The 22,665-nt window shown below is 42.5% G+C and overlaps 2 protein-coding genes across 2 annotated transcripts in view; both read right to left on the bottom strand.

Moving 5' to 3' along the window:
• Positions 1-22,665, bottom strand: part of LOC134800753 (divergent protein kinase domain 2A) — a 77,425-nt gene that overhangs the window by 51,444 nt on the left and 3,316 nt on the right. The gene's annotated exons all lie outside the window — the stretch shown is intronic.
• LOC134800702 (G patch domain-containing protein 1 homolog) lies at positions 1,984-21,074 on the bottom strand. Its single transcript, XM_063773202.1, has 10 exons — positions 20,904-21,074; positions 20,488-20,678; positions 19,717-19,852; positions 18,770-18,951; positions 17,478-17,696; positions 16,819-16,968; positions 15,499-15,646; positions 9,052-9,487; positions 3,989-4,192; positions 1,984-2,893 (listed from the first exon to the last, which is right to left on the bottom strand). Exons 1-10 carry the CDS (start codon positions 20,971-20,973, stop codon positions 1,990-1,992), a joined length of 2,640 nt encoding a protein of 879 aa, XP_063629272.1. The 5' UTR covers positions 20,974-21,074; the 3' UTR covers positions 1,984-1,989.

The raw sequence follows: 22,665 nt of genomic DNA, 5'->3' as shown, positions 1-22,665 counted from the left end.
CGGGCGACACTAGGCCCGAACCAGCGCGGCGAGATCTGCGTCCGAAGTCCGTTCCTCATGAAGAGCTACCTGGGGGCTACCGCAGGCTACCTGGACGAGCAGGGGTTCTACCTGACTGGCGATCTGGGCTATTATGACGAGCAGAAGAAGTTCTATCTCGAGGGGAGGCTGCATGATATTATACATCATCATTTGGGATATAAGGTTTGACTTTTTAAGTCTAAGATATACCTACTGATTTGAAGCAAACATAATTACAATATATTTCCAATCCAACAATTTTATATTTAAAGATAAAAATACATATGTATATTAATTAGGTTTGAAAACTTACTATAGTCATCCAGGAACCTCTGTTACGTAACCTAGAATCCCTACCGCGCACATAGTGACATTCTAAAGTGTTTTGAGGTAATCTTGTCTCACGCTCGCAGCAAAATGGAACTTTGCTCACAAATATAAAATTTAATTTTGCATCAGTAAACTTCGTGATATTGAACATAAGCCTAACCACTCCTACGTTTTATTTTGTATTCAGAGTAGTTATTTTTTTTATAGCATATTTTGTGTCCCACTCATCACGGTTTGGTGCATGTTCCCACCAAACCGTGACCGTGATTATAATTTTAAGATGTTAAAACGTACCTTTCTGTGTATGCTAGATATCACCACTAGAGTTGGAAGAAGTCCTGTTGAGTCACCCGGCGGTGCGCGAGGCGGGGGTGGTGGGGGTGGAGGTTAAGGGGGGAGGGGAGCGCCCCGCAGCCGCTGTGGTTCTGCGGCCCGGCGCCAGCACCACAGAGGCCGAGCTGCAAGACTATGTAGACTCGAAGGTAATTTTTGTAACATAACCAGGTACATATCTCCACTAGTATATTATCCGCAAACCGAACTGACGACGTTGTAAGACTTCTTATTCACGCTTACGTGGTCATAGCAAGAGAGAGAGATAGCGATAGAAGCTCCTCAGATTGGTTTGCGGATAGTTAGAAGTCTTGGGGTTCGCAATCAATAAGTTACCTATACAATAAATAGGTAAATAAATACCAGGGGACATCTTACGCAGATCAACCTAGCCAAAACTTGTATTATTTGGTGCTAGGCGACGATATACATAAACCTCATCGAAACGAAACCTCATTAAGGAACGCAATCTAATTTAAATCATATGGGGTATTTGTGAAATGCACGATGGGCAAAATACAAACGACAAGCGGCGGGGGCAAAATGTATGTGTCATGGGATATCTTCGGAACTGTCAACTGTCGAATAACTAATGTGTCCCACACGTGTGACCTGCTTGTTCGGGACTCAAAATTAGCAGTCGCAGCAAAAATCAACTTCGCTCATTTAATGTCCACTTAACCGGCGGAGTCACGCTCCGTGCTTGTCGAGCCATTTAGAGTTCTAGCTAAATTGGACAATCCATAGCGTAAGTATTAAACAACCAATTTACCTGGTACTAACATAATTAATGTATCAACATTTGTGTTCGCAGGTAACTTGGTATATGAAGCTCAGCGGTGGCGTGAGATTCGTGTCTGAACTGCCGAGGAACGCACAGCAGAAAATCTTACGACGCAGACTCAAGGAGATGCTGGCTTGAATCAGTTGAAATTGAAATATGTTTATTGCGTATTCGTTTCGGTTCAACCTTTTTACCTTCTAGGATGTCAATAAACACGCACAGTAAGCGACCACGTGTATAAGTGGGCGGCCGATCGTAATATCTGCCAGATCATGAAATTCCTAGGTATATCGTGAAACGTGCATATATCTATGATTTTGTTTCTCTAGTCCGTATTGCCCGTATCTACTTACTATAATCAGGGCTCTCCAAAACAACTTATATGTGGAAATAGCGAGCAGAGAATTAGTAAATCTGCCAATGTTAAATGTTGTATCATGCACAATAAATAAATAATGTTAAGAGGACTAAAATAAAAACAATTTAATTTTTCTTAATCTATTTATTAGCCCTTGTCCACATTATCTATCTTTTTTCTTGTGTTTAGACTTTTTAGCCTTCTTCTGTTTCTTATTTTTCTTTTTCTTCTTCTTAGATTTCACTTCTCTCTCTTCCACCCACGAATCTGAGCTAGACGACGATATTTCTATAGCCTCCCTTTCACTCTTGCTCCTAAACGTAGGCTTTTCTGTTATTCTCTCTCGCTCTGTCTCCTCCAGTCTTTTCTTAAGATTGTCTGGAATTTTAGGGCCATACATATCAGCTTCTACAACTGAATCATCATCAGTTTTAATTTTATTTGTATCTTCAACTTTTTCTTCTTTTTTCTCAGCATTTCTTTTCCATGAGTTGATTTCATCGAAATCTATATTAGCAAATATACCTCTAGGTGGAGAAGTATTTCTTTCTACATTCTTTGGTACTTCAATAAATTCGCTTACACTATCAAACATAGATGTAGGCTTATCAGTATTCGTTTTAGCACCATCAATAAATGGTTTTTCAGTGTCTTCCTTAGCAGGTTCATCTTCATTTTCACTGTCACTGAGAAAAATAGATTTATACAAATCCATTTTATCAAACTTACTAATAGTTTCTGTAACTTCTACATTCTCTTTGCTTTTTAAATCGTTTTCCGATTCTTTTAAAAACAATTCAGCCACTGTGAGTCTTTTGAAACTAGTGTCTGTACTAGTACTAGGTTTAGGATCAACATTAATTGTATCTATATCTTTTTCTAGGACTTTCTTGTCGTTATTTTTCTCCTTGATTACTTCTTTTCTGTTCCCTTCTCTGCTCAAGGACTTGGAGCCGCTGAAAGTGTGTTGTTCTTTGGCGAAGCTCTCTTTGTCGTGAATTGATGACTCTAAATAGTTGAATATGGAGTATGACACTTTTGGCTTGTCTCCTTTTTTCGAATCAGGCCTGTGGACGGAATATAATTAGTTTATAAATGTTTAACCTCGTAAGACCCACCATATAAAGTTTTCAAATTTTTAATTTGAACCTTATTCTATCAGTAAATTAGAACGAATTTCGTTTGTTTTAAAAAGCAATGAAAGAAAAGAAATGCTACTTTATTTGGTTCATGAAAGGTTCAAATTAGATTGCACGATTATGTACATTGTAATGTACATTTAGTTTCAGGAGGTTAATTTAATCTTTAACAAGCTGAAACGTCTGCGAAAGACGCTATTAAGGCTAAAATAAATTTAAAAGTGGAAAAATTACTGTCTTGGGTGAGACTTGAACTCACGAAGAATTCTATATATGTTTATAACATAAAAAATGTGACATACGGACATGATGAATAAAGATTCCGTTCTTTCCATTTAGCTACGGAACCTTAAAAATGGGAACAGGGATTGTTTTTGTCTAAAGTTTACTAATTCATTAACCCTTTGAACCCCATCGTCGCTTGTCGGAATGCACGAAGGTTAATTGAAGTCTTTAGCGGTCAAGGGGTTAAAAAATTCTTCTTCCTCGCGTTACCCCGGCATTTTGCCACGGCTCATGGGAGCCTAGGGTGCGCTTGGTAACTAATCCCAAGAATTGACGTAGGCACTAGTTTTTACGAAAGCGACTGCCATCTGACCTTCCAACCCGGAGGTGAAACTAGGCCTTATTGGGATTAGTCCGGTTTCCTCACGATGTTTTCCTTCACCGAAAAGCAACTGGTAAATATCAAATGATATTTCGTACATAAGTTCCGTAAAACTCATTGGTACGAGCCGGGGTTTGAACCCGCGACCTCCGGATTGAAAGTTGCACGCTCTTACCGCTAAGCCACCAGCGCTTCGGAAACAAACAACAAAAAACAGTATTATCATTGAATAAGCTGATAAGCTCCACCTCTATATATTCTACATAACGCTGGCCCAATATTACAGGGTTCTGTTTCACTTTTATCGAACTGAAATTTGCACATTGTCATAGTGACATTAAGTCGAATTTCAACTATCTTGAAAATGTAACATAGAACCCTGTAATATTGGGCCAGCGATATATAGAAACATATACCTCGCTAGTGTATCGGCCACATTGAACCTCTTGCACACTATAGCCTCTGGCCGCCACGGCGCCTCCCGACGTGTAATGACGCCATAGGCGCCTATACGCGCCGCCTCTATCTGGTCGGGTGTCGCCAGCCCGTGGTTGGTCGCGCTGCGCGCCACGGCGGTGAGGGGGTTGAGCGCGTCGTCCGGTTCCGAGGCGTGGGTGAATCTGTTGGGAATTTTGTTTAACACTATAACCGCCAAAGACGGCTATAGACGTCCATAGTTAAAATGATCTTTCATGGATTCCAATAAGTTGTACTATTAGTACAGCGGCCCAAGGGCCTTATACACTGTTTGATGTGACTGGACAGTATCGTACCGACGAGTGGTATCGTTGTGTTCGGTAGAGTTTACTGAGTACGAAATAAGAACTCGTCACTTTCTAAGACTGTGGAGGGGTTAACTGTGACGTCACAAAGATGGCGGTCCCGGGTTTCAAAGTTTAGATTGTTACTCGGCGAGTTATTATCAGATTTTTAAAAATGAGGTGTCCTGTGAAAGCTGATGAAATGTAGAATAAAACATGCTATATAACTAATAGTGTATTTAAATTATTATTTTTTTTATTTGCAAAAATACTAAAACTTTACATTTGTCTTTTTTTCTCACCCAAAAAACACAATGAAAACGGCCACTTAGATAAAAAATATGTCATATAAATAATTTAGGTAGGTGATTAAGCTACACGTTACTACTTGAATTTTGTGATTCCGATAATAAACAAGTAAACTACGATGATTATACCGCGGGCGCGGCGCAGCGAACCGCGCGCGCTCGGTTACTTGGAGGCGCGGGCGCGACTGAGAATGCTGTACTGTATATCAAAAACAAATTAATATTTTTAAACAAATACTACATCAAATGAAAGATATTTAAATAACCAATAAAACGTGGTTATAAACTGGAGCTTGTCATCTTATACATAAGTTTGTATATAGAAATAAACATAAAATAAAAATCCATACAAGTATTCACTTTACTTTTATATTTAAATAATAACGATTATTAGTGAGAGTTATCGAAAATAATTATCATTATGAACCAAATTCATGTTATTAAGCATAAGTATCCTGGCAAGCGATATCTCTATAACTCAGGAAAATAAAATAAAATAAATAAACCATTTATTCACGGAAACAGCATTTACATAATAGGTACAACCTTCGCCAAACTGTATAACAGTTTGTTGGCAGAAATAGGCTCCTCTCTTTACATACTGTGTTAGGCTATTTTACTTACTTAGATATTTAAACTATTTTAGATACTAGTATAAGTTACAAATATAAGTTCAATATAACACGACATTCTTTAACTTAAGTTACCTAACTATCCTAGCTTCATATTGTTTCAAGATGAGTTTTTTTTATTTAGACTTAAATACATTTTTGCTGGTGCTTTTCCTAATATTTAAGGGTAAGTATGTTGCTATAGATTTTAGGAATGAAAAAATGAAATGTTGTAGATGTAGTGTACGGACGCCCGGCCGGAAGCAGCTGATCACGTGTAGCGTCCATTCAGCCCAATTCCCTGAGGTTGGAGCTGCAGGTTACTGTCCCGGCGGCATTTTCACACCATTCTCCTCAAATCTTTTTGTCTTCCTGCAGAATAGATGACATCTTTAAGTTCGACGTCCTTTAGTTCGTTTTCTTTCAGTGTGTCTCTACCGAATGTATTACATCGCGGTGCCGCATATACATAGTATATTCTGCTGGTAAGGTATAGTACGTGTAAGCTAGTCTCCTCCTTACTTCAGTGTGGACAGGAGGTGTCTCTACTAATTTCCATTTTCTTAAGTGGTCTGTTGAGGGTGTTACGACCAGGATACCCGTCAGTAGTCTCAGACTGCTCTTACCTAGTTTCAAAAGATACCTGGTTCTCCTGTGATCCTTTAGTTATCATCTTCGACTGTACTTCCATCTCCATCCATTTACCTTTTCTATGACTCCTTTAGTAACATCCGCTGACATAGGCAGAGCCGGTTCCAGACCCATATATTCCGTCTCCGCCTCCATCCTCGCCAACAAACTGCAATCGCAGTTTGGCGAGGAATGTAATTTGTGACAAAATTGTTGTGTACTTCATGATAGATAAATAAAAAAAAATCCTCGCCAGTTCGTGCGCCGTCTCATTTTCCGTCACTCCCTAGTGTCCTAAAGGTTCCCATGCCACCGTGACACTTCTTTATTTGCCTATCGAGTTAAGCTTCTCTCGTCATTCTCTTACGAGAGAGGAGGTGTCCGATATTTTCTTTAGTGACTTTAGTGCTGCCTGGCTATCTGTATATATTACAATAGCGCCTTCTTCCTGCACACTCTCTTTAACTATACGTGCACAGCGGGCTATTGCACATACCTCTGCTTGGAACTCGCATATCTGCACAGTGATATTGATACTTGCTCTCCCAGTTTAGGCATCACTCTGCTAGTTTCGTTGAGCTTCTTCTTGAGCTATTCGTAAAGCAGATGGTCGTCGGGTGTCTGGCTTCCACGTTCCAGTTGTCTCTCTCTACTATATTTCTTACCCTGTATTTCTTATCAAATATCTCCTGCCTTTTTATTAGCCATCGGTATTGGCCATCAACATCTCAAATTTTGATAGTGCCTCTCTTTGTACCAGCGCGTGTCTCTTGTCCACGTAGCTTCTTTTCCATTCCTTACATGCTTTCATTCTATATCACTGTTCAGTAGCTCTTCTCCACCCCATTCCAAGCTTCAAACTTAGCATTACCTCCAATTGCATGTGTTGGGGTCGTTCTCATATACCCATATGGGTAGTACATATCGCACCGCCTTGTAGATCCAGATTTCTACTTCTCTCGCGTCGAGGTTCCTCTAAAACTCTAAACAGTGGATGCCCAGAAAGCAGCGGTGCTGACAGCCCTGACCGTCGCGTCTCTCAGGTCAGATTCCGAGCATTGACATAGTGCCCTTTTGCATTGACATAGTGTTCTTATGGCTTTTGCCGTCTGCTCCTTGATGTGAGTTTTGTATCTGATCTGAGCGTGCTGTCTAGAGTAACTTCCAGATATTTCAGCTCATTCACCATTTCTAGTTCTATACCTTGCATCTTTATGGGTTTCATCTCTTTTCTCGGGTTTCTCTCTTACGACCCTAAAAACCGTCCCTCTTACTAGTAACACTCCGTCGTCAGTGTAACCCTGCATGTACATACCCCCCCTGTTGAACTCTTTCACCATTGAGTCTAGCAGTAGGCACCACATCAGGGGGGACAGACACTCCCCTTGTGGGAACCCTCTTCTTGGACTAATTGCTTAATCTCTAATCTCAGGTGGGAGGCTACTTTCGACTTCGAGCCTTGACAATAATGTACTCAAATATATCTTGTGATGATAAATCAAGTAACTTTTTACGTCAAAACGCCGTAAACTGTTTTTAGTCACATTTATTAAATTACCTTTTCATGCTTGGCATATAAATCATTAATACAATGAGTCCAATCGACACTGAAGTGACTACTTTTTGGATTTTTATTGTTTGCTTATTTCTATATACTTATTATTAGATGACAATCACCAGTTTATAACCACGTTTTATTGGTTATTTAAATATCTTTCATTTGATATATCACTCGTTTAAAAATGTTAGGTAGTTTTTGATATACAGTACAGCATTCTCAGTCGCGCCCGCACCTCCAAGTAACCGAGCGCGCGCGGTTCGCTGCGCCGCGCCCACGGTATAATCATCGTAGTTTAATTATTTATTATCGGATTCACATAATTCAAGAAGTAACGTGTAGCTTAATCATCTACCTAAATTATTTATATAACATATTTTTTATCTAAGTGGCCGTTTTCATTGTGTTTTTTGAATGAGAAAAAAAGACAGATATTAAGTTTTCGGATTTTTGTTAATAATAAAATAATTAATTGAATAATCTTTTAGTTATATAGCATGTTTTATTCTACATTTCATCAGCTTTCATAAGATACCTCATTAAAAAAAATCTGATAGTAACTTGCCGAGTAATTATCTAAACTTTGAAACCTGGGACCGCCATCTTTGTGACGTCACAGTTAACCCCTCCACAGTCTTAGAAAGTGACGAGTTCTTATTTCGTACTCAGTAAACTCTACCGAACACAACGATACCACTCGTCGGTACGATACTGTCCAGTCACATCAAACAGTGTATAAGGCCCTTGGGCCGCTGTACTATATGGAGTGTTATATAAAATAGTTACAAATTATTCAAAAAGCGGTTGTAATAGCGGACAAAATCAGCGGAGTGTAAAGAAAAATAATGGATTATTTTTATTCCGTAACCGACCGTTATGTCTGTTATATGCTCATAGAAATAAATATGTAAGTACTGGTTAATTCGTTGTACAGTCGACGTCAAAGATATGTTCACACTTTTGCACCTCACTCCTTTGTAATAAGGCGAAAAATGTAAACATATCTTTGACGTCGACTGTAACAATAATCAACTTGTTTTTTTTTTTAATTTTTGTGACCTAGCAATACACAATAGGGAATATTACGCAAAACTCTGAGTAGAGGGCGTCACTAGGCCAATCACATGGCCTACCGTGAAACACAACAGTCGAAAGTTCGGTTTCTACCTCTCTATCACTCTTGCCTATTCGATCGATAAAGAGGCAGATAAAGAAATTTCGATTTTCGCGTTTCGCGGTAGGCCACCTGTAAACAAACCGCCTTGATGCATCAATATCATAGTGAAAACTTGTCAAAAAACTGTTTAAGGCCTAGTATGTATAAGTTACTCTATGGTTTACTAAACAAATGCAAAGGCACTGACCCTATGGACGGCCATTGCCGACAAATTTTACAGTATAAAAAGGACCTTAATTACATTCACATAAAGTTTATTATTGCGTGTTGTATAAAATAGTCGTCATGATCTAAAGCAGTGTTTTTCAAAGTTTTTCATTACGCGACCCCCCTAGTATGAACAAAATGTTTCGCTTATGTATTGTTTTAAGGCTGGCAGAAGATTCGCGACCCACAGTTTGAAAAACACTGATCTAAAGGTAAAAAGTGCATACCTATCACCCATAACACCAGAAAGCGGTTTATAGAGCTTCGCGGCCTGCTCGAACTCCGAAATCTCTCTGTTCCTCTCCCACGCAGTCAATCTATCCATCTCCCCCGTCTCTAGCACGCTATCCTTGTCTTTCAAATACTTCTCATATCTCGCCTGCTTCGCCGGATCACTCACAAAAGGCTTGAAGACTTTTTTTAACTCTTTTCCCGAGTCTTTTATAGAGATGAAATCTTCTGCTTTCTTATCTGTATCTGTGTTTGTATCTGTGGTATTTTTGGTATCTGTGACGAAGTTGACGTTTCTGCCGAGGAGTTGCGCTATGGGATCCGGTATATGCGGTTCATCCGGTTTATTTTCCGGTATATTTGTTTTCGGTATTGGTGTTTCGCCCAAAAGTGAGCCGCGAGCTTCGGCAGACAGATCGTGGCGACCAAGTCCTGAAATAAATGAAATTGCGGTTAAAAAATTACGTTTAACGGTTTTACTTTTATTCGAAATTTTACCTGCAACAGGAGTATTCCATTAAATTGTCTACCGTTGTCCTGTACAAACGCGAATATACTGAAGATATGCAAGTCTGAGTTTAAAATATGCATAGAATAAGTTTTTGGCATAAAATTCCTATTTTGGTATTTTATCGCTGACTGTACTTTTCTTTCCACAGGCAACTAATACTCATCGATACTACTCTTAAAACCCCAAACACAATTAGGTTGCGTTGTTTTATCACAGAGTTCTTATGGCCACCTCCTGTCTCCATCATCAGATCAGCTCGATGGTACCATATTAATATTGCATTGTCACCCGACTTACATATGTATGCAAATTTTCAGCTTCGTTGGAGGTCGGAATAAATGGGTCAAGTCAAGTTAAATAAACTCTTGTAATAATAATAAATAATCATCGGTTTATAACGCTGAAAAGTTATAATACACGAAATATAATGCATTTGTACGGGACAGCCCGTGGAATGCTGGAATAGTGCAACAGATATTATGTGTTCCGTATTCTACGTCAGAGGTCTTCATTGAGAGAGTAACGCCTCCGGTGTCCGATAGATGCCGCTAGCGTCTATGTAGTCGCTCCGCCCCACGCCGTGACGTAGTTCCGCTTCCCCTCCCTGCGAACCGTCGTTGCTCGCTTTCCGCGACTCGCCGCCATGACATTGTTTCGTCGACCGTCTGACCGATGGTCCGCAAATTTTTTTGCGTACATTTTTGCAGCATGGTGCTTAAAAATTTCCGAACCAAAGCTTGTTCCATTAAATAGTAAGATATAGCAGAGATCGCTATTATTAGTCTTTTGGCGATCTCGCGATCGAAAGTGTTTTTCGATTCTACCCACTTTTTATTTTTATTTTTCTGGCTAAATGAATTTTTACATACCATGCTGCTAAAATCGTTACCGTTAACAAGCCCGGGAGTACCTCGTGTTGTTAGTTGCGCATTGTAAATGCCTACTTTGACAGGCACGGTTCGCAGGCGGGTCGCGCATTTTCGAGATCGAAGTAGGAAGTGCGTCAGTAGTTTTTTATCAACAAGTGGTAACTTAAGTCGCTCCGCGTTCGGAGAGGGAACGTGCGGTCATCGTGCCGGCGGCGGCGGGGGCGGCGCGGAGGCGGACAGCCTGCGCGCGCCGCTGTTGGGTGCCGCGCTTCTATAGGACTGATAAGGAGGTTTGGATTGTCTCGAACCATCCGGTGAGCCAGTTTAATGATATTCTAGTTTTATTTGGCGTTCAGAAGCGACGCGACAGGGAAGCCCCCGCCCGTGGCACCGGCGCCCCGCCCCCCGCCCGTGTCGCCGACTTTCTTCTGCTGTCGTCCGAGGTGACTCCGAGACGCCGCGACGCTGCGGGCCGGGGCCCGAGGTGTCGCGGTGCGGGCGCTTCCAGTCCGAGACTCCGAGAGAACACGCCCGCTCCTGTTGCTGCGGTCCGGCGCGGGTGGATTACACCTCTCGATCCCGTCCTGGCGCAAAGGCTCCTGCGTCCCGACTGCTCGAAGTGGAAGGAAGATAAGTTACGTGGAAGCAGTGGAAACATTACAGTACAGCGGCGGTGCCGTTCGCCCGTCGGTTGCCGTCCGTCATAGCATCGCTGGTGACCTACGCGCCGGTGGAGGCCACTACGATGACGCCGCCCAGGGCAACAGTGTCGCCGTGATGATGCGTACAACTACGAGCCAGCCGCCACGCGCACACTTCACCCCCCCGAGCCAGCGGAGGACGCTACGATGGCGCTGCCCGCCACACGCATCGGCGCCTCCCGTGCAGGTAACGTCCGTCATGTGCACCGGCGCCTGTCGAGCTGGCCGCCACGATGGCGCCTCTCGCCTCACGTACCAGCGCCTCGCGAGCCGGCGGCGGCGGTCGCCACGATGGCGCCGCCCTCCTCACGGCTTTCGAGCTAGCTGCTACTATGGCGCCACCTGAGCCTAGCGGCGGCCGCCTCACGTACCGGTGCCTCCCGAGCTGGCCGCTACGATGGCGCCTCTCGCATCACGCACCGCCTCCCGAGCCGGCGGTGACGACCACCACGTTGGCGCCGCCCGCCACGATGGAGCCGCCTGCCTAACGCGCCGGCGCCTCTCGAGCTGGCCGCCACTATGGCGCCTCTCGCCTCACACAACAGCGCCTCCCGAGCCTGGCGGCGGCCGCCTCACGCACTGGTGCTTCCCGAGCTGGCCGCCACGATGGCGCCTCTCGCCTCACGCACCGGCGCCTCCCTAGCCGGCGGCGGCGGCCGCCACGGTGGTGCCACCCGCCTCACGCGACAGCGCTTCTCGAGCGGGCCGCCATGATAGGTGCTCGCCTCACGCACCAGCGTCTCCCGAGCGGCGGCGGTTGCCATGATGGCGCCGACAATCACGCCGATGCTGCCCACAGATGCTGCAACTACGACGATGTCGTCCCTTGCAATGGAGCCCATGTTCTGTTCGCAAGAATACCACCGCGAACTTACCCGTCGCCGATGCTGCCTACCAAGCTGACGCTGGCGCCACGGTATCAGTTTTGTCCTGTTCACATGGTCCCATTGAGGTACGCAGGCGCCTATAGCTATGGTGCCACAGCACGAACAGACCGCTAAACTCTTGGTTTCGGTTAAGGATGGCGACGGCAGACAAGGTAGTTAGGAGCCTCGTCCTAGCGTGACTCGACTGCCAGGAGTTGAAAGCGGTAAGATATGTCGATACCCAGAGGAAAATACGTCGTGTCCCTGGGCTTCATAAAGGTGCTGATCGACGAGGAGCCGTGCCGCTTCGGGGGTCCTGCGACGTCTCGAGGCCAGCGAGCGATCCAACCGGAGAGCAGCTTTGCGACACGATCCTGTGCGACCGCTCACAACCGAGGTTGAAGGCATCGAAAAGGTCTGCAGTCCTCACATAATTATCTCTCTGCTGCCCGCGCTCTCCAGCTTAAGTTCCGTCTTACAAAGACGAACTCGTTCGCCAAGCCCCTAATAAACAAAATGGGACAAATAAACCCGCTGCGCCTGAACAAGCTTGAGTTTCCGGTGCTAAGAGAAAGGGGCCAGGAGGACTCCAGCAGTTTGCATCTGTCTGTCTTCGACTTTATCGAAACAGTTTTGCTACGCAAAGCGCCAAAATCGATTTTAGATTTGATTTCATCAGTTCGATTTCCTTAAAAGCATGCGACCATACCCCTATACTAGCTCAATATAGGCGTTTCTTCGGATAAAGCGAATTAGACCATCACGCTCCTAGACATCACGTGGGACACGTGGCACAGCACCCCGATTTAAAGTTTTCTTTTTCGTGACATACAGGCCTGCCTTGCTGCCGAGTTTCTAGCAGAAATGAGACTCAATGCCTCCTGCTTAATATTCTAAAATTCCCAAACTTTAGTTCATGGAGGAAGGTGACACCTTCGCAGTCCCCAGCAACACTTCTGACAGCTGCCGAAAACCTCGTGCCACTTCCCTCCTCATCTTATGCCTGCAGTCCGTTACGTATACAATCTCCAATAATGGTAGACAATGTACGAGGTAAGGCCCTTTCAGTGGAGAGTAATCGTTAACGGGCCGCATCTGCAGCGCTGACGACAGTAGTGTACTACAAACATACAACCGGACCGTTACAGTATACATAAAACGACGGCGACACTACATCCCTTCCGTTACTACGGCTGTCGCAAAAACTGCTGATGCCAGCAGATCGTCTACAAGTCGCGCTGGTTTCTTGCTACTTACCAGGTCGGTACAACTCCCGAGGGCGACGGTTTATCAAGAAGTCACTGCGCGCCAGAGGGGCAGCTGCGCCCAGAAGCCGCCGAGAATATCTTCGCCTGGTAAGCGCCCTGTTAGCCAGCCTCCGCTTTCGAGAGACCTCGCACTGTGCCACGGTATTTCTTAACAGACTCTTTGAACTGCTACCACGACGCGTTTGGCAGCTGCCGGTGATACGACTTGGCATGGATGTCTCCACCTCCCAGCCTAGTCTGTTTACTGTGACGGCGTGATGAGGAGAGCCTTCACGCAGCTGTGGTAAGCTTGCAATTTACTGGCGGTCCTAGTGAACACAAGGTCAGACCGCCCTTCCTAACGAGTCAACGACCTTAAGAATCGAGGCGTAGCTCCTGTCAGATAGGTCAACACCGGGCTGGCGGGATCAGGAGTGACGTCCGCTTGATGTACCTACTGGCGTGACTGGCGCATGCATGCAACATGCCAAGGGCTAACGCTACGTAGCAAACGAGACGCAACTGTCAGTGTCTCACTAATATGGTAGAGTGATAAAGAGACAGAAAGAAACTCAAGTGATCGTCCGGGGGATACTCCCGGTACTGAGTTTGTATGGCGAGAAAACGATTCCCGGTTCCGGTGTGTTTATATAGAAAACCAGTACCGGGAGCACTCCTTAGATCGTCCCCTTGTCTAGGCCGCCTGTACGCCCACAATGTAGAAATGGTCTTCATGGTGCATCAAAATTAAGATTGATTGCCAGGTACCTCTAATATCCAGTGAAGTAACGAGCTATCTCAGACATCTATTTCTATTGTCCATGTTAGCTTTCAGAACGACACTTGTTCATAAGCCTATCGGACACTATGCCTTCTTCCAAGGCTATTAATAGCGAGACCAGCGCCTCCCAAGCCACCAACTTGGGACGCGAGAAATCTAATAAAAATTATTTGCCCTAACTTGAATAGCCCTACAACGTACCTATATAGAAGCGCTGCCGCACTTTTACTGTTAGCATCAGGCCGCAGGGTCAATGACCTTACTCTACTACTTTGTAGCCCGGGCAATTGCATAGATAACTTTCGCGCTATTATTTTGTGTCCGAAATTCGGCTCTAAACCAGATAACGTGTCTTACCAACTGGACTCTTAGAAGCTCCGGAATAAAGTATAGACCCAGTAAGTAGGTAGTCTGGGTACGTCAATTTGTGAGAATTACACAAAATGTTAGGGGGCACTGCGCCTATTTCTTCCAGCCACAGTCTCATCCAAGCCGGCCTCGCCTACGATTGCTTTCGATCCACGATGTACTTAATCACTAAATTGGCTGGAAAACTATCCAATTAGCTTAAGTTAATTGGAAACATGACTTTTTCTTTAGACGATTCTATCGCCGAGATTCTGCGGATCGGATGCGATTTCGAATGAGAAATCTCTCAAACCAGTTTAACGTCAGATTGGAACCTGGGATTACAATTTAAATTCTCATTTTCCTGTAATGTATCATTATAACGAGTCACTGTGATTTCATGGGTTGCAATAAGGCGTATATATTTATTCTTTCTCTGAATTCTATGACAGTAGGTGACAGTAGCCCTAACGCTTGCGCGCCCGCTGACTCGCCACCAGGAGATAATAAACAGGTCTCAATGAAGACCTCTGACGTAGAATACGGAACACATAATATAAAAATTTTACCTTCCAATAAAATTGTTATTATGTTTCCTTCTACGTCAGAGGTCTGAGTAATGCCTTCCTGGCAGGCTACTAGGCTACTTTTATGCCGACGGTACTTCTCCTCAACAATGTCATGGCGGCGAGTCGCGGAAAGCGAGCAACGTCGGTTCGCAGGGAGGGGAAGCGGAACTACGTCACGGCGTGGGGCGGAGCGACTACATAGACGCTAGCGGCATCTATCGGACACCGGAGGCGTTACTCTCTCAATGAAGACCTCTGACGTAGAAGGAAACATAATAACAATTTTATTGGAAGGTAAAATTTTTATATTTTTCTTTTGAGAGATATTTTATGTGGGAATAGCCGATAATGATTATGAAACATATTATTAAACATTTACCCCCTTATTCATAATGGCGCTACATTTTATCTGTCATTATGACTTATGTATTTGTTAGAAAGGGATTAAAACTTAATTTAACTAAATAAGGCCAGTAAAGTTTTATGAATACGTATGTTTTAGTGGGTTAGAACCGCTGGGCGAGTGCTCGGGCGCTAATGCAAAAGTTTACCTTGATCCCGCTGTGGGGCGGCGCTGGGCTCGAACCTGGACCTTCTCGCGCCGGCGGGCAGCGGGGTGTAGTCCCGAGGCAGCGCGGGGGGCGGCTGTGCCGGCACGGGGGGGAGGGGTTGGGTGGAGCGGACGAAACCTTCCAAAACCTACAACAGATTATTTGTAACTATACGCTGGCAAGCTATGTCATTAGATAAAGGGGGCATAATTAAAAACAAACAAAAGGATCTCCCATACAAGCTCTCGTATAAAAGTCAATTTCGAGTCTTTTTCAACTGACAATGTTGGCTTGCCTTATACATTTTATTTTAGCATTAGAAAAAGGCTACGCGATCTTGTCGTGTCTCTGTATTGAAAAACACTTTTGAAAATTAGTAACACAGCACAGCAAATGTTAATTTACGATATTTTGGTTTCATAAGTAATGTAGTTACTATTATTTTAAAGCGTTTTTCAATAAAAATACACGTCAAGATCGTAGTACGTGATCGTACGTGCGTTCTAACGCTAAAAAAACGAGGTATAATACCTATATTTTTACTACGACGTAATAGAAATGGCAATGGAATATGGTTGACCTGGTTTCTTTCTAAATTTTAGAGTCTCGTTTTCCACCGTAGCCTCAAACCTACCTACGAACCTAGATTAGATTTTAGAATATATATTAAAAACCAGGGGTCACCAAACTTTTGAAAAAATAAAAATAGCCACTTCAGGTTGATGTCAGTTTTAGAAATGTCAAAAAGCCCCACATGTTGACTTAACTGGTTTATGCCCTCTAAAGGGGCCCACTGATTAACAGTCCGCCGGACGGTATCGGCCGGTCAGTTAGAACAAAATTTTGAGAGTTCCGAACAACTAACAGGCCGATACCGTCCGGCGGACTGTTAATCAGTGGGCCCCTTTAGTATTAATTGTTTGAGTATATTGAAAAACCGCAATAGGGTATTTGACTGTATTTAAAATAAATTATTTTACACCATGCAAGAAATAAACCACCAGAAGATAAATAGAGAAACGTAGACAGCGGTTAGTTTTAGACACAATTTCTATTTTAAAACCCGTGTAAAACTATAAGGAGTAGGTCATTTGATTGTGACTATTACTACTACTAATTTGATTGTGACGTCACATGCTAGTGTTTCATATAAATTCCATAGTATCAATTCGTTTTGACAGTTCGAAAAAAGCAACTGATTTGACTAGTAGTTAAATACCCAATTGCAAAATCCAGAGAGCCGCATGCGACTCGCGAGCCGAGGTTTGCCGGCTCCTTTCAGAATTTAAAAGTGTATGTAAATATATTGTGTAATCTTACATTACTCTCTTGTTTGCCTTTTGGTTTCTGTTTCTGGTCAACGGGTCCTCCCAGTGAGTAGTCGTAGTGGGACATATCCTCGGTGGCGTAGATATCGTCATCGTCATTCTCTAAGGCCCCCACGCCGAAGGCTTGGCCTCGGATGGATACCTATTTGAAAATAAGGAAATTATTATATGCGCTAAATGCAAAAAAAATTACATAGTTAAGGACATATAGTCTGTATCTTCAGGTATTTAAAAAAAAGTAAACAAAATCTACCCTCAAATGGCTTCTTAAGCCAGTTGAGGGTAGATGAAAAAATTACATGGTCAAATAATGTAGGCTAAAGTCAGGGCGTTCACTGACTGATCCAGGCGGTTTTGTATTTGGTTGGTTAATCAATAAATGTTATAACTACCTGAAAATGTACAAATGATTTGTTTACTTTTATTTAAATACCTAAAGATACAGAGTATGCAATTAGTCTGAATTTAATTGATTCCATCGAGTCTTGTGTTACGAAAATTATGCCGGTTCTATTTAAGTTATATAAAAGATGAAAGAGTTATAGCATAATTACGATTCTAGGATCGAAGTAATCTTTAATGACAAATTCCAATTGTAGAGTTACTAAAGTAAAATCTAGATCATAGCTAGGAAAAGCAGCATAGTCTCACCTTTTTCCCTTTATCCCTCATAACAAGATGGCTGGAGCTACTGCCCTGTCCATACTCCCCCGCCATACTGCCTAGGACGGAATGCCGACTGAGCCCGGAGTACCCCAGCCCGAAGCGGTCGCTCTTACACGCCAGGACATAAGGCTCGTAGTCGTCTGGCGCGAATAAAGTGTCGTACTCGAACTCGGAGTCGGAGCTGTCTGACTGCGGCTCTGTTGTCTGAAACAAGTTTTTGATAAAAATAATTTTTGGTCCAAGCTTTTATCGCTGACTGTACTTTTTTTCACAAGCAACTAATACTCATCGAGACAATTCAAATAACATACATACATATAATCACGCCTATTTCCCGGAGGGGTAGACAGAGACCACGGATTTCCACTTGCTACGATCCTGACATACCTCCTTCACTTTCATAACATTCCTCATACACGCTCGCCGGATTAGGGCGCCCTTGACCTGGCCTTTCTTCAGGATTTCCCCGATCTGATCAGAGGAAGTCCGCCGACGTCTACCCCTTCCAACTCCCACTTCTCCCTTATACACTCTCTTTGTTAGCCTTCTTTCACTCATTCTTTCCACGTGTCCAAACCATCTCAACATACCTTTCTCAATTTCAAATAAACCTAGACAAAATGAGGTTTCGTTGTTTTATCAGAGTTCCTATGGCCACCACCTGTCTCCATCATCAGATCAACTCGATGGTACCATAATATTGCATTGTCATCCAACTTCCATAAGAAGTGAAGTTTCCGCTGAGTCGGTAAGTGGGTCTAACTTAGCTAGCAAGATTTGATTGATTACAGACAATCAGACAGGTGCAGTGGCGGATTTGCCCTAAGGCCCGGGCCTAGGGCAGCCAGATATTTGGGGCGGCAGCACAGAATAAGTAATAATACTACCGTACAGAAAGGAAACTTCCTACAAAACCAAGTTTGACAGCGGTTCAGGGTCGAATCATGCTGTCCCTTTCTAATATATGGCACTATCCCTTTCGGCTATTTAGGGTTGTCAAAATTCAAGCCATTATCTTATCTGTGGTCGTGCACGCAAAGGGAAGTCAAGTTGTGTCAACCCTAATAATTGCTCGGAGCAGTGCTGACCCGAGCGGAGCCGAGTTTGGCCGAAGTCAGGAGTTTCGCACCCCTGGCGGCAGTCTATATGATGGGTGCTGAAAAAGGGGGCGGCTAGTGCTTACTACAGGGCCTGGGGCCTAGGGCGGCAAAGACTGTAAATCCGCCACCATACACCATAGGTGAAAGTATTAAATAAAAGTTTTTAAAAAACCTCACCGGTCTCAACTCCTCAGGCATGTAGCACCCGTACACCTTGTGACGCTCACTGGCGGCGGTTTTCTGACGGCGGCTGAGGCGCTCGCCAGTGCCCTGCCCCGGCCTCCAGCCCATAGCGCGGAGCATACGCACTGCTGCTGTCTCGTGGACCGCCCGGACTAGCTGTTCAAGCACTGGCTCTCCTGTAAAAAAAATTGTACATTTCAAGAAATGCAAGATATCAGCTAAAACCAAAATATTACTTTGCTAATCCGCGAAAAGATAACATATCGTCAGGTGCCAAGCAAAACTCACTAAGTACTATCAAAAAATTAAAGTAACAATGCACTTTATTACACTTGTAACACGGTTTATTGTCCAATAATTTCAATGATATTAGTTAGTGACTTTTACTTGTCACCCGACGATATGCTAGTCAATCAGTGCTAACCCGTAATACTTACTTTAGCACTGATTGACTAGCACATTATCTTATCGCGGATTAGCAAAGTAATATTTTGGTTTTAATTATTATGGATTACCGCAAAGTAACGCCTGATTCTATTCACTAAAATATCAGCTTCCTAGCAATGTCTATATCCAAATGGGAAACTAATTCCATGATTTCTAGTAGCAAAAACTTACCACCTGACATAAGCCAGAAGCGAAACTTGACCTTTTTATAATTATTATCTATTTAATAACCAACTTACAATACACAAACAGATATATCAGACATGTTAATTGTAAATTATAGGTTACATTAGCAATAGCAAGCGCATTGGGTTAGGCTAGTTTTTTCACTGAAAAGCAACCAGTAAACATCTAAAGACATTTTATACAGTATATCCGATAAACTCATAGCTACAAGCCAGTGTCTTGAATGGTTTGAACCTTCTACATCCTATTTGAATTGAAAGGCATTACTTTTACCAGTTAGCTAAAACTGCTACTCATAGTAATCTCACCTGGTATTGGTCCATCATGGTAGCGAGTATGCTGGCGTTTTCTACCGGAGAATTCACTCTGTGTTTCCATGAGCCTTGGGGCGATGCCATGCTCTCCACGGTCTTCATCGTCCATGAAGTCTTCAGGGCGTTGTTTCTGCAAATAGACAATAGCAACAAAGAGGGTAAATCAGTTCGCACAACAGTGACGATGGCGCTACCGCCGTCGCCCATCGTGGGCAGCCGTGTGACTCAAGCTTTGGCCCACAGTAAAGGTTGCGCGCTTGACCAGTAAAAGTGTACTGGTGGTGCACCTTGAAGAAACCCTCGAAAATTGGATCGAAACATGTCAAGCGTTTATTCAACTTATTAATATGTCAGTAGCCCATAATAATTTTAACATAAAATGGTTGTAGGCAGTGGCAGATGATTCTTTGGGCAACGTAGGCCTCAGGGTGCGACATTACAAAAGGTGCACTAAGGTATGCACACTGCACACCTCAATCATGATAAAAACTAATAACATTTTCTCTTTAATCACTGGTTTTAGGATTGAACTTAGTTAAGTTGATGGGATTTAGTTGGCAAAATTAGTTATTGTGTGATCTGTACATTGAACCTTTTCCAAACATAGTATGATTTATCAACCAAATAGGCGCAAATAACATTTCAACCTTAACAATCCAATTTAAGGTTTGAATTAGATTTGAATTTCGTGAAATGTGACTTTGTCTTCAATCTTCAAGATTTCTTCCTTTGGTAGTTGGACTATAGTCAATATTCCATACTCACAGAAACCTGAGCCTTATCACTCCTACTGCTCTTGAATGTTGCCGGGGCCCAGCCCTCGGCGCTACCCACGGTGTTCCCAAAACCCGCAGAGAAGCCCCCAGTGAAGGCGCCGTGGAAACGCCTCCGCCCGTGTTCGTCCACCGCAAACTGATCTGGCGGCTGCTGATACTTCCGCTTGGAAGGTATTTCATCTAAGTAAAATAAGTTCTGTTGAAACAATTGCAGATCAGAAGGCCTACCAACACCGAAGTTTGCAAATTGAAGGCATCTTCCTCTATCACTCTAGTTACGCATTAATTGGAGTAAAAGAGAAATGCGCCCGCATTATGCGAACTTCGGCGTTTGCGGTAGGCCTTCAGAGAAAAATCGACGCAAATTTTCGCAGTAATTGAAGTTACGATATTTCAAAGCCTTACCTTCCTCGTACGGTTCCAAAGGTGTACCATATCGGATAACATTTTCTTCGTCGGAGTCAGAACTACTCATTTTTGATTAGGTTGGACTATTTATTGATAACAGTAATCAATTATTTTTAGTTTCCTAAATAAATACCGACCAAACCAAAACATAACCTATGAAGATCTGACACTGACAGTAGCGTCAGTGACATTTCGTTTTTTTTTCAACCGACGAAAAAAAAAACGGAGGAGGTTCTCAAGTCGACGCGTATATTTATTTTTTTTTTTTTTTTTTTATGTATGACCACGCATAACTTTTTACAGAGATGTTCGATTTTGATAATTATTTTTTTATTGGAAAGGGTATACCCCGAAGTTGGTCCCATATAAATTTGGAAAAAAAAATCCAACCTTAAGGGTAGGAAAATAGGGGATGATTGATTTTTTCACTCACCGATTGTAACGTATGACCACGCATAACCTTTTACAGAGTAGTCGTAATAATAATAAAAATTTGGAAAAAAATCCTACCCTAAGGGTGGGAAAATAGGGGTAATTTATTTATATTACAGAACAAAATAATAGTTAAAGTAGGATTATTAATATAACAGTTAATAGCTAAAGCAAGGTAGGTAGCTATTTTAAAAGTAATCAAAAATTAAGCATGTAATAATTTGTATAAATTATAGCCACAGAAAATTATAAAATAAAAACTTTTTAACAAAAAAATAACCGCCGAAAAAAAACTAAAAGGAAATAAAAAAACCGGCACTAACACGAAACGAGTCGACCAACAAAAACAATAGCACACTGAAAAGAAAAAAATAATTATTTTGTCTTCAATAACGCAAGTGAATACCTATGAACTATGTATATACATACTTCTGAAATCAATCACACAAATCTGTGTATTTATATATTTACAATCTGTTATTTTTGGAGTCGGTGCCAGCCTCAAACAAACTTGAGCACCTTAGTGAAGCACCTGCACCGACTCCAAAAATAACAGATTGTAAATATATAAATACACAGATTTGTGTGATTGATTTCAGAAGTATGTATATACATAGTTCATAGGTATTCACTTGCGTTATTGAAGACAAAATAATTATTTTTTTCTTTTCAGTGTGCTATTGTTTTTGTTGGTCGACTCGTTTCGTGTTAGTGCCGGTTTTTTTATTTCCTTTTAGTTTTTTTTCGGCGGTTATTTTATTGTTTCGACTTCGACTAGCCTCGGCGAATAGCATAATACATTTTCATTATACTGCATATCGCATACGATTTGATGCAGTCTGTGCAGCCCCGTATTCAAACATGGTCTTGGTCATCATCATCATCATCATCATCATTTATTCAATAACAATATTACATTGTTGATTGTGTGGTTGATAGTAAGAGAGGCAAACAGAGATTATTGCCATTACTGGCCTATTATAACTATCATACTATGAAACGAGATCTTGTATTTTCCTACCAGCATAACCTTCACTGTCTTTGTAACATAATTGAAATATTGTAGTGTAAAATTTACCACATATATCCGTATATATAGATGGTCAAACAAATCTTGTCAGTAGAAAAAGGCGCGAATTTCAAATTTTCTATGAGATAATATCCCTTCGCGCCTACATTTTTCAAATTTGCCGCCTTTTTCTACTGACAAGATCTGCTTGACCAACTTTAGAAGTGTAACACTGACATTATCATAAGCATAAGCTAAATGAAACTACAGTTTTACCTTCAATTATAATTTCAGATTAAGATTATCGCTTTCATACAA

This window comes from Cydia splendana, chromosome 20 (assembly GCF_910591565.1).
Source record: "Cydia splendana chromosome 20, ilCydSple1.2, whole genome shotgun sequence".
In the NCBI taxonomy this organism is placed as follows: Eukaryota; Metazoa; Arthropoda; class Insecta; order Lepidoptera; family Tortricidae; genus Cydia; species Cydia splendana.
This window is presented reverse-complemented; position numbering and strand designations above follow the sequence as displayed.

Coding starts and splice junctions, on each gene's coding strand:
- LOC134800702 (XM_063773202.1), bottom strand. CDS start 20,973: ATGAGTAGTTCTGACTCCGACGAAGAAAATGTTATCCGATATGGTACA. Junction 16,969..17,477: donor TGAGGGATAAAGGGAAAAAG/GTGAGACTATGC, acceptor ATTTTCAAATAG/GTATCCATCCGAGGCCAAGC. Junction 4,193..9,051: donor TCTGGTGTTATGGGTGATAG/GTATGCACTTTT, acceptor AATTCCCAACAG/ATTCACCCACGCCTCGGAAC.